Source organism: Apus apus, chromosome 2 (assembly GCF_020740795.1).
Source record: "Apus apus isolate bApuApu2 chromosome 2, bApuApu2.pri.cur, whole genome shotgun sequence".
In the NCBI taxonomy this organism is placed as follows: Eukaryota; Metazoa; Chordata; class Aves; order Apodiformes; family Apodidae; genus Apus; species Apus apus.
This window is the reverse complement of record NC_067283.1, coordinates 116,935,442-116,947,711: the sequence shown is the minus strand read 5'-3', so window position 1 is coordinate 116,947,711 and position 12,270 is coordinate 116,935,442. Positions and strand designations below refer to the sequence as shown.

The 12,270-nt window shown below is 44.4% G+C and overlaps 1 protein-coding gene across 3 annotated transcripts in view; it reads right to left on the bottom strand.

Moving 5' to 3' along the window:
• Positions 1 to 12,228, bottom strand: part of LYN (LYN proto-oncogene, Src family tyrosine kinase) — an 85,883-nt gene extending 73,655 nt beyond the window's left edge. For all 3 annotated transcript variants that reach the window (XM_051612407.1, XM_051612404.1, XM_051612410.1), the window contains exon 1: positions 11,586 to 12,228. Coding sequence is in view for 2 of the 3 variants with exons in the window: in XM_051612404.1 (XP_051468364.1) it covers positions 11,586 to 11,619 (34 nt within the window). In the remaining variant the exon portion in view is untranslated. The remainder of the gene's footprint in view (positions 1 to 11,585) is intronic.
• Positions 12,229 to 12,270: the final 42 nt, after the last annotated feature.

The following is a 12,270-nucleotide window of genomic DNA, read 5'->3' as shown; positions in this document are numbered from 1 at the left end:
GGAAAAACTGTATTCTCCAGCCAGGAGATGGACCATAAAATAAATATGGATTATCCTAACAAAGCTTTAAATAAATTAATTTTGTCACTTTTATTAGATAATCTGGTCTCTTTTCCTTGGTTCCTGGCTAGTCCGTGTGGCCCATTGTCCAAGTTTTCACCTGGTCTGGATTTTTTTTTTTTTTCCCCTTTGAAGTGTCCCTTTAGAGCCTTCTCTAAGTTTTTAAAGAAAATTTTTCCAGTTTAATAACATACACGAAGTTTTTGTACCCAGCGGTGCCACACCGTCAAATCCTCCCCTCTCTTTGATTTTACTGACTTGCTCTGCTGCTTTGCTCCTTTTTAGGTCAGACTCAGATACTGTTTTTGCAGGCAGTTTTTACAAGCAAGGCTTTTCTCTGTACTAGCCCCTGCTCACCAGTTTTGTTTTCAGCTCGATGGGCATGGACGCACAGCGTGTTCAGGCTGCTCGATGCCGTAGCCTGGCAATGATCTGCAGTGTCCCCTCCCGGGGCTGGGGAATGCATGCACAATTGGGAGGAAATGTAAGAGTGGCCCAGGAGGGGCTAACAGAGAAGCTGTTCATTAGGACTGCTTCAACTACATGTGCTCTACAGCAACATGCCAGGGGATGGGAATTGCTTAGGGGCTGCGTTTTTGTTTCGGTCAAAAAGATGCGTTCCTTTGTAGGAGGTATCTTTTGGTGGGAGATAAACTCTGAAGAAATGACAGAAATGAGCCACGGAAAAGGCAGCAGCAGGAAGGATGGGTTTTGGGGCACCAAGAGTTAAAACTGGGAGGTTGTAATCTATTTATGGAAAAGAGCTAAGAGCTTTGTGTATGTGGTAACCAGTCCCAACTCTTGGAGCCATGGAGGTGGCAGAATCAAACTCAGAATGCTAATTACTGTAACTGAAGAATGAGTACACTTATTATCAGATATAAAGCAATTTTAGAAACACCCACAGTTTTAAAATAATAGTAATAACAGTAATTGAAAACATGAACTGGCAAGTCACTAACAACTCATTATCTCACAGCAGTGTGGAAGAGCCTTGTATCTTTACAGAGCACGCCTCTGTCAATCCTTGACAAATGCAAACATTCTAGTGTGGTCTGAAGAGCCACTGCAGAGATGTTAGAATATGTCACAGTCCAATACTCAAATTCTGGTGTTTTTTCTAGGTCTTTTTGTTAGTGTGCTGAGGGGGAACTCAAGAAAACTTACCAGTAGCTGTTTTGAAAAACCCATGCAGAATCACAGAATTTTTTGAGTTGGAAGGGACCTTAAAGATCATTCAGTTCCAACTCCCCTGCATGGACAGGGACACCTTCCGCTAGAACAGGCTGCTCAGAGCCCCATCCAACCTGCCCTTGAACACCTCCAGCCCTCACAACATCTCTGCGCAGCCTGTTCCAGTGTCTCACCACCCTTACACTGAAGAATTTATGCCTGATCTCCAACATAAATCTCTCTTCTTTCAGCTTAAAACCATTACCTCTTGTCCTCTCACTGCAAACCCCAGTTTGTTCAAACAGGTTTGTCCCTTGGTATAAATCAAATTAACTTTTCTGAGCTACCTCTTTTCACTTGGACCCAGACAGAGGTCTCAGACTTCTCTTATCTGAGCTCATATGGGATAAGAATAAAACTTAAGCACACCAGAGGCTGAAACACTGGCCCTGTTTATAACACAGAGGGGAGATTCGAAAAGTGTGTTGCACAGAGACTCATGGTTTGAGCCAGAAGTCTCAGGAGCACCCTCTTTCCAGGGATCTGCAGCTCCTTTGTGCCTGCATGTCTCCTGAGTCAAGGCAGGCTAGATGAAGGAGAAAGACATGAGTCTCATGTTGCTCTCTGTTTCCTCAGCCTGGTTTGAAAGTGGAAAAAAGACAAAGAGTTTTGCAATTAAGCAAGAAACTTAGTCAAATACAGACTGGATGTGGTAGGTAGGGGAAAAAAAACAAACACAAAAACCAGCTTTCCTTTATTCCAGGCATTCTTGCCTTCATTTCATAGAAATGAAGTTTTTGGAAGTAGTAGCATAACGCAACTGAGAAAACAACTCCATAAAAATTGCCCCTTCCTATTCCACATTGTCATTCAGCAGCTTTAGGATTCCATATCCTGCAGCTGCCCATGGAGAGTGAAAAGCAAAGGAAGGGGGAGGAGGAGGAGGGAACATATTTGCATTCCTTGTACCTTCTGATTTTGGCATTTTAATCTGAAATAATCTACAGGATGATCCAGTTTCTAATCAGCTGCAAGAGCACTGTAAGCCAGTGCTGTTCTTTTCCTTCCTACAGCCCATTCATGTGCCCCACACCAAGAGCAGCTCAAGCCACATCGAGATGCCATTTAATTCAGATTTGTGCAACCTTAGAAGATGAGATTGATCTGGACCCTCATCCAGATTTTTCAGTTACACAGAGGAGGCTGGGGAATAGGGAGGCTCTAATCTATTTATGAAGAAGAGCTAGGAGCTTTGTGTATGTGGTAACCAGTCCCAGCTCTTGGAGCCATCGAGGTGGCAGAATCAAACTTTGTCAGCGTTTTCCCGTGAGCTTGCAGCAGGGCTGTGATTTGCAAGTTTCCATCTGTGGACAGACCCAGCCTGCTTACTGCCACGCACAACGGGGTTATGCTTTGCTCTCTCCTTGTGTCTTTCCGGATGTTTGCCATCTGGCAGACCCCGCTCACATTTACAGTGCTCTGAAGAGGGTGACGGATTTGCTCGCCACCAACTGCACAAACAGACACGTTGTATGGGTCTGGCTGTGTGCCTGGCTTCTCCCAACTATAGCACAGCCCACCCATTCTGTACATCTCGACCCGGATGCATAGCCAGCTTAGTATACAATAATAATTCATTCTCACTTCAAAACAATCTTGCCCTACTTGCTACCACTTCATTAATTTCTTAGACCCAGTTGCATCACTTCTTCCCAGGGTTACACCCAGCAGCTCCATTTTTGCACCGTGGCTCCAGAGCTGCCTTGGCCCGGACACCCATGGGCATCAAGGATGGACAGCATCCATCTGCACCTGGGGCCTCTCAAGACTGGGATGAATGAGAAAGAGGTGGAGGTAGTGTGTGAGATAACCTACCTAGATAGCTGTGGTGTTTACCTAGCAGCATCTGATATTTTAGGAAAAGCCATGGTAGATATATAATTAACAGAATAATATTTAGTACTAAATTATACTCTGTAAGTCAACACCTATAAGGGTGCAGGTCTCACATGAGGTAACATGCAGTTTTACTCCACAGAAAATGCCATGGAAAAGAAAGAGTGAATTTTGGAGAGGCAGCCAGAATTTGGGTGTTCCCTGTCTTGTGCTGTGCCACTGATACTGCAGTTCCCCCTGCCTTTCATTGCTTTGCAGCCCCCATGGCTTGGTGGAGGAACATCCTGGTGCCCCCCACATGCACTGAAACCCTGCCTGCACTTCTTTCATAGTCCCAGCTGGGACTGCTCTTCCCTAGAGAGTGAGCTACTGGTAGTTTGCCAGCTAGCCTGAAATCACTCAGCTCAAACTGAAATGAATTTTAATTGAAGGCAAAGTGAAATCGGCATGCAAAGTAGAAGCATGCAGTTGCTGTCTGTAGAGACACACAGACAGACGTAAAAATAAGGTGAAGAATCAGAGATTCCTGGGTTCCTGGGAGTGATTTTTTAACTTGTCAATTATTTATTTATTTATTTATTTATTTATTTATTTATTTATTTTAATCTCCAGTTGGCCCTCCATTTCCTCCAGCTAGAAAGCACTGGGATGCTGGCAGGGAGGGGGACTCAGTCCCTGGCTAAGGCTCCCATTATCTTTAGGTATCTCTGGACTGGTGGTTTAATTACAATCAAGAACACTTTTTTTAATTAATTTTCTGTGGCTGCCATGGCAGTATAGTCTTGGAGTGTGAAAGCTGCATTCATGCCAGGAGAAACATAGTCAGAAGATGACTTTGACCACCAATGCATGCTCAGCCCACAGGACTGGGTTAGAACTGCTCTGTGATAAAACCCCAGCCACGTGTGCTGTGGGGAAGCTCTGCATAGCTGCTTTCCTCTGTAGCTCCCTTCCTAGGGCACCCAGCTGTGGTAGCCACTCCTGCATGGCTGAAGACTGGTTTTGGGATTGGAATCTGCTAGGAAGGTGACATGACAGGAAGAAACCTGAGAATCTCTCTTTGGCTACATGGAAGGGATTGGGGGGGTCATGCTGTCTGTGGTACCAAGTAAATGTTCAGCTAGAATAACCAGGCATCAGCAAGAAGTCATGGCTTCAGAACTTCCACCATATACTCCTACGTTTGCTGTTTATTCATAGCTCTTTGTGCAACCCCCCAATGTTCTTAGCAAGTACATTTTATAGTACAAGCAGCAAACTGCGGCATTGTTATTTTATCTGATGACCACAGAACTAGCAGTTATCACACCTCAGAAGCTAAGTGTCACTCCCTCAGGCCACTGACTCATTTTGACCTGTTTTCAATGAAAAACTAAGCAGGAAAGCACAGCACAGGTGCTGGCCCACACAGATGGGGGTTGGCTGCTGCCTGCAGGCTGCATTGTCTCCTTCCACCAGCTTCCTTCAGAGACTCATTGGGAGGGAGCTTGAAGCGGTAAAGATTGTACCTGGTACCACCCTGATGCATACTCTGGTCACATTGGCCAGTTATTCTTTATCCCCAGCACTGGACAGCTGGCTCCCAGGCCTACCAGTTGGAGCATCTATAGGATTTTCCCCTAAAACGCAGCTTGGGAGTCCTGCTGCAGCCAGCAAGGAGCAGCTCATGTATTTACTTCCTCTGTGATTAGCTGTGGAAAATGATACTGCTGGTGGGCATCCTAGCATTGTCACTCAGCATGTAGTCTCAAAAACATGACTCGCCACCTGCCACCAAATCATCCAATTGCTTTTCTCATGGAAATGAAAGATAAAGTTCCCTGCATGGCCTGAAAGACAATACAAAACTCATTTTGCAGACAAAGAGAGGAGAGGAAGAGGCAGTGTTTGCTTAACACAACCTGGAGTCTAGCAGGAATTTGATCTTTTCTTAATATTCCTTTCTTTGAGTTATTGCAAGTTGCTGTGGACTTTGCTATTGCCTCACAATGTTCCTGCTGGGCAAGGCGGTAGCATCTTTAGCATCAGCAAACCTGTGCAGTAATCCAGGCCTGCTCCCAGGCATGTCCTCAAACACCAGCACTAGCCTGGGCATGACAATCTGCTTTTTCTTTCTCTCTTAAAACTCATGAACTTTCTTTCTTCAAGACCGGTATCTATAATTTCTGGTTCTTTTTATTTCTCACTCAAGCAGTTGACTTCCATGCTGAGACTCACTGCTCCTTGGAATGTCTTCTCCTGGAAGTTTTCCCAGGTCCCTAATCCCCATTACTGATCACGTCTGTCCACATGCTCTGAGCTGGCCAAATAACTCAGGTTCACTTCTCTCATGGTTCTAGTTGTCAAACAGCTGCTCGTCACTGGTTCCTCCTTTGGGCTGAGTTGAGAACATGAATCTTCTAGGGTTTTCTGAGTCTTCTGTGCTGGTGTAGTTTATATTTTTTTAGGTAACTGGACAGTGTTAATTTTGCCAAATCAGTCAAACTGGATTTCTCCTTGGCAGACCTTGATTCTGCAGCTGCTGCATCCATTTGTGAACTGGTTTTCTACTTGCAAAGAGATTAAATAATTTCTCCACTTTGAATTTTTATAACAAGTGACAATAATTTGGGATTTGGTCATTCTTCGCATTAACAGAGCAAATAAGCATGCAAGAAGTCAGACTGTTTCCTACTTTAACTTATTTACAATAAATGTCCCCAGTTCTTTAAGCAAAGCTGATAAAACAGAACAGCTGCAGAGACCAAGAAGCATGGTCAGTCCCAGCTGCTGAAAAACCACTTCAGCCTCTCTGCATCTCTGTGCCTCAGGCCCAAACACAAAGAAGCTGCAAGATAGTTACATTTTGGACATTCTTATCTGATTTCTGAGATATTTTAAGGCATCTAGGTCCTGTTTGTGTGACAGCAGTTTTTGTTTGGTTTTTATTTACTTACTTGTTTTTTTTTAACTGTAAGGGCTACAGATTTATTTATAGATGAAAGCTCTTTTTTTTGTTGTTGTTGTGTTTTTTTTGGTTGTTGTTGTTTGCTTGGTTTTGTTTTTTCCAGACAATGCTCTTTACAGGATGCATAATATCAAAAGACTGCCAGTAAAGTCACAAAACTTGGCAGCAAGCAGCAAAAGTGGACACAGTGTTCCTTGCAGAAGCCACAATCCAGGCACTGTGGCATTCAGCTCTGCAGCCTGAGCATGGCTCTATGGGCCCTGCACTCTGTCCTGCTCCCAGCACTCAGCCTGTTATACAGAGTCACAGTCACAGAGTGGTTGGGGTTGGAAGGGACCTCTGAAGATCATCTAGTCCAACCTCCCTGCTAGACCAGGATCACCTACAGCATATCACATAGGAACATGTCCAAATGGGTTTTGAACGTCTCCAGAGAAGGAGGCTCCACAGCCTCTCTAGGGAGCCTGTTCCAGTGCTGCTCTGTCACTCTCACAGCAAAGAATTTTCTTCCTTACGTTTAACTTGAACCTCCTATGCTCCAGCTTGTGCCCATTGCCCCTTGTCCTGTCACTGGACACTGCGGAAAAGAGACTGGACCCATCCTCCTGACACACACCCTTTAGATATTTATAAGCATTTATGAGATCTCCCCTTAAGTCTCCTCCTCGCTGAACAGGCCCAGCTCCCTCAGCCTTTCCTCATAGGGCAGGTGCTCCATTCCCCTAATCATCTTTGTGGCCCTGCACTGGACTCTTTCCAGTAGTTCCTTATCCTTTATGAACTGGGGAGCCCAGAACTGGACACAACACTCCAGATGTGGCCTCACTGGGGCAGAATAGAGGGGGAAGTTAACCTCCTTTGACCTACTGGCCACATGCTTCTAAATGCACACCAGGATGCCATTGCCCTTCTTGGCCAAAAGGGCACATTGTTGGCTCCAGAGCCAACAGGAGCACTTGCTGGTAGGAGACGTTCCATGACCACACAGGTTGTTCTCACCTGGCTCTGAACAGCCCCTCTTCTAGACAAGGTTAATGAGTACCCTGGCTGGTAGTTTCTGGATTAGGTGAAGAACCTCCCAAGACTTGCTTATCTTGTCAGAACTGGGCTTCTCAGTGTCAAAATTCAGCACTACAAGCACTTCCCGGAGTGTGGTTTCTCCCACAGCAGGAGCCTCAGCCCAGGGTTCCCCCACAGCCGCTTCCTGGGGAACTCCAGCTTCCTGTTTGGGGACAGCTGCTTTCCAGAATTACAGGTCTGAGGCTGAGCTGCAGATAGCATTGTGTTTGCTGGGAACATCCAAATGCTCTAAGGTCCAAGGGTACCGCTTGGATAAGCCCAGCTGAAACTTGCACACATTGAAGATCATACCCACACCAGCAGAGACGTGTGGCACGGGCAGTCTCCTCAAGCTGACCCTCCAGGATGATGGGCTCTGACAGGTTGAAGCTCTCTTGGGCAAAGCTGTCCATGTTTAACCTTCCTAGACAGACTTTCAGATTAAGTTGCCCTAATACCAGCAAAGCAGAGCATACAATTTGCTTGCCCGTTTGACATAATCACAGGCTGTCCCAGCATTGGAACAGTTTAATGAATACCTTTGGGTGGATTTTGCTGTCAGATCATAATACCACCTTTCAGAAAAGCTCTTGCCACTGTCACCATCGCTGTGTCTGATACTGTGACAATGTGATGAAGCCCCAGAGCTCTAGGTAGCGGTACACTGATATAATAAATGTATTCATTCAAACTGCAATAACTATGCAGAGGAATATCCTCTCCTGATGCCCATTCTTGGCCACATTTTTAGGTTAAAAGATAGAGGGAAGGTATTGCATTACTGCCAACACAACAAGCATGCTCTGAGCCTCTTTACGCACGTTTATGCAGTGTTAAAGCTCTGGTGGTGCCATTGCACTCCCTTAATAAACCTCAGGGGTTTCACAAGAAGGTTGCAATGCAGCCTTGAGAAAAAGGAAGAATATGAGTTGAGACACAGCGAGAGAAAGGAAGGATTGTGTTGTCATCAACCCAGACTGCTTTCAACAGCATTTTTTTCTCTCAGTGGTCTGAGAACCCAGAAACCCGGAGTGACATTTCGGGTGTGCAGTGAAGCCCGTGTGCACCACCACACCCAGCTGCTGGGAAGCACTTTGAAACTCATTCTGGTTTTGGGACATGGAGAGGTGACAGGCCATGACCTCAGAGATGTGCTAAAAGGAAGAGCTCAGAAGACACATTTGCATGAGGCTTGAAAAAGTGCACAAGGGGCTGATGGCAGAACCATGCTCCCCGACACCCAGACACCCCTGTTGTGACATGTACTAAAAAGACACTAATCCCTGGGTCTTTAAACAGAGAAATTCAGGGCTGACTAAGGTTGGTAGGAGGAGAAGGTCAATAGTGAGACCCTGCTGCATGTTGCAGGGGTGTTTTGCAGAGCTGTGTGTGCAGCCTGGCTGGGGAAATCCCTCCCACAGGGAAACCCTCTAGCAGAGCCCAGGCAGTGCTGCTGCCCTCCCCACCTCTGTCCTGGGCAACAGCCCTGCTCACAGCATCACTCCAGCACTACCAAAGCCTTGGGCATCTTTCAGAGACACCACAAGACCATGCTGAGTAGAGATGGAAACCAAACCCTGGGGTGGATGAGCCCTGTTTGCAGACTCAGGCTTTTCTCCCGCCTTCTCCCTTCGTGGTTGCAGCTAGGATTCTCACTGCTTGGGTTCATCTCCAGCCTCACTAGCTTCAATCACTCCAGCTGGCTTTAGCCATTCCTGTTGCTTCCTTTCAGCTGGTGATTGCTTCTGCAGCCTCCCAAGAAACAAGCTGCTTTAAAAAAAATTAAAAAATAATTATTAATTCTTTTGTGCCTTTGGGGAACTTCACTTGCCTGAATCAACATGGCATTGTTCTTACAAATACCTCCCCAGAGAATGTGAATAGGTAGTAGGCTGATGGAGCAGGCTGGACCACTTGACAGCTTCACTGTCTGCTAGCTGAAACTGGAGAGGGTCTGAACGGATTTCAAGTCCCATTTTAGAGCATTTATTCTTTCACCACTGCACCACACACTTGCAAAAATATCTCTGATTTGTTTTCCTACCGAAATCTGAACTTCCTCACCACTGAAAATCAACTTTTTTTAGGTGCCTTGGACTGCACTGAGATATTCCAGTGGCAGGAATACCAAATTATTTTTGTGCTGGAAAGGCTAAACTAGCAATGCTAAACTAGTTCATGGTATGTATTATAACTATCCTCCTTCCTTTGTATTTGGAGGTGGGAAGGTTCGAGGCAGGGCTGGGGAAGGACAGTTAAAGCAAAGAGCAAGTATGAGGCATAAGAAAGCAGAGAGAGTAAACCAAGTGAAAATAACCCCGTTTTCTACTGATTTGTTGTTCAATGAGTTACTGCAAGTAAATTTTTTTCCTTGTGCTATTTCTGGGGTTTCCCTCTTCTGAATGTTACCATGGTCACTGTGGTGTGACATTGATTTGTTTATATAATCCCCAAGTTGCACATGTAGACCCAGATGTTACTTCAGAACCACTACACTTGGGGAAGGTTTTCTAAAGACTGCACATTAAAACTTCATGGAACAGCAATTTTCCCCCATAACACTAACAGGCCATCCATCAGAGAAGGGCACAACACTAACTGTCCTGCCACAGAGATGGTTGCTCAGCCCTGATGATGCTCTCTACTCCTTGAATCTGCAATTAAGCTTCAGCCTTGTAATGTGCTTGTTTAAACTGTATATTCCATCACTTTGCTTCATACCATGCACCAGAAAAACAAACTGCTGGGTTTGGTTTAATATTCGATTTAATTAAGATAAGCCCAAGAGATTAGGAGCTCAAGAGCACAATGGAAAGTATAAAACAGTATGTATTTATTGTATTTAGTCCAAATATTAGTTCACTTAAAAAAAGCTGTATTTTCCCTACAGCTTATTTTATGGCTTAAAATTGGTAAAAGACCAGACCTCTACAAGGATTTACTTCACAGTGGCAACATAACTTCTTTGTAGCCTCATGTATTTTATGCAGAATACTACTCTAATCCCCAAAGAGTATTAAAACCCTGGGCATGAGATATCCAGAAATTTAACTCAGGACATACTCATTTTTTCTCTACAGTATAAAGCAGAACCATGTTTTACAGAAACTCATTTCATGAATGAAGCTGTCCCCCAGGAAATTACTAACAGCAAAGTAAAAATACTGCTAGATGTAGTTTAGGCTTAACAGATTGACTGATTTGCAGCCTTGGGGAACTTCACCTGTGCTGTCTGAGTGGGAAGCTAAGGGCAAACATTTATCACAACCCAGTACAGTGTATTTTGACTTCAAGTTGTATTAAAAAATAAATAAAGACCTTCTACACTTGTTGTTTAAAGAGAGGAACTTCCATGCACAAGCATATTCTTCTGCTTCTGGTGTTCAGATGCTTGCAAAGCTGAAGAGAGACCTTTGAGAAATCATTCCTTTCTACCAACAAGTTAATTATACTGGAATTAAACACTAAAACAATAAACCTTGTACCTTTTAAGTCATATTTCAACTTCCACATTTTGCATACTGGGCACTGAACAAAATCTGGCTACTTTCCTGAAGGTAAAAGTAAATTCACTGGTATTTTCCCCTGGTTTTTCCCACATAGAGCTTCCTTTTACAGGAGCAGCATCAGTGAAATCTCAAAATGCTTCTAAAGCTACTCCTAAAGGGAGGAAACGAGGACCAAAGACAACAGCAATAAGCCCTATATAGTGTATTAATTTATTCTTCATTTGATCTCATGACTCTTCCTTGCATTTTTTTTGTAGCTTGTAGTGAAAATTTAGCATCATTACATTCATATGCCACTGCTACCATAGGTTTGAAACTCCTGTAATGCTAGCACTTTTGTCAAGCTCCCTTGCCTCCTAGTAGCAAACTTCTAAGGAATATTGAAGAGCAGATAATTTCTTTCCAATTCCCTTTAAATATTGACACAGAGGCTGGCACTATCACTGCCCTTCTTGCTGCAGTATAATGGCAAAATGCAGTGATCCAAATTAGTCAAATTCTCTCCAAAGTAATCTAAAAAACCTTACATAAAGCAAGGATCTAACTGTCATCAACAGTTTAGCACTCACCTGGTACCAGCTGGACAGTGAAGTTAAAAAAGCCCCCCATGTTCCAAGTGCTATTTTACTGCACTGTGAACCAAGGTAGGTTGCATTTGTGGTTTTTAACATCCCATACACACACAAACACTTCGGTCTCCCAACTGAAGAGTTGGATTTCACTCCATATGACGTAAAAAAACCCCTCTTGTTTGGAAGATTTTACACTGTGATTCTATAGTTTTGTTTGTTAGCACTAATGCATGGTTTAGTGCTTGGTCGCTGCTGCCCTCAGCATCCTGCTGCACTCCAAGCAGAGAAGCAACACTCATTTATTGTCTTAGAAACTATAACTACACTCTTACCTCAAAAACAGACTCAAAATTGATCTTGGGTACTTACTGCAAATGCCTTTCAGTGAGAGCACCATATCCATATCCTCATCTGCCTTGAGAAGCCTCCAAAAACCTCTCTTTCCCCCAAAAGACCAACGTGTGAGCAGAGAGCCCTCATCAGGGAAAGCTGGGCTCCTGTTGCCCTCCCTGAAGCCTATGCAAGGATCCAAAGGGCCTCAAAAGAGGGGGGACATATTTTGGTTAGTGAGACAAACCTCCAGTCAGAAGTTTTTTTCCAAATATTTCTGTAAGAAAAAGGGCTGGCATTGAAGAAGAAAATAAAATAAATAACAAAAAACAGAGGGTACAGCTGTGCCACCAGCCAGGAACATGTCCGGGTCTCTCCCTGTGCTGCAACCAGCTGGAGTGCTCACTGTTAAGAAACTTGTGGACTTTCATCCTACAAAGAAAAGTTGAAAAGGTTTCCCAGTGAGCAGGGAGCCAGAGAGGTCAACTGAGGTTAACTTCTGGTGGTGTGCCTGACTGTCGAGATCCACCTGATGTTCAGATGCTTTTGTTTCTCAAGCACAAACAGCAGCTCTTGACACACGGCAGCTTTCAGGCAATTTGTTCTGACCCTCTGAATACTCAAAACCAGAGCAAATAGAGAAGTAACATGTGAAGGTTGCAAAGAAATCCTGAAGTCCCCATCAACTGGTTGGACTTGAACCTTGCAGGACTGCATTTGATAA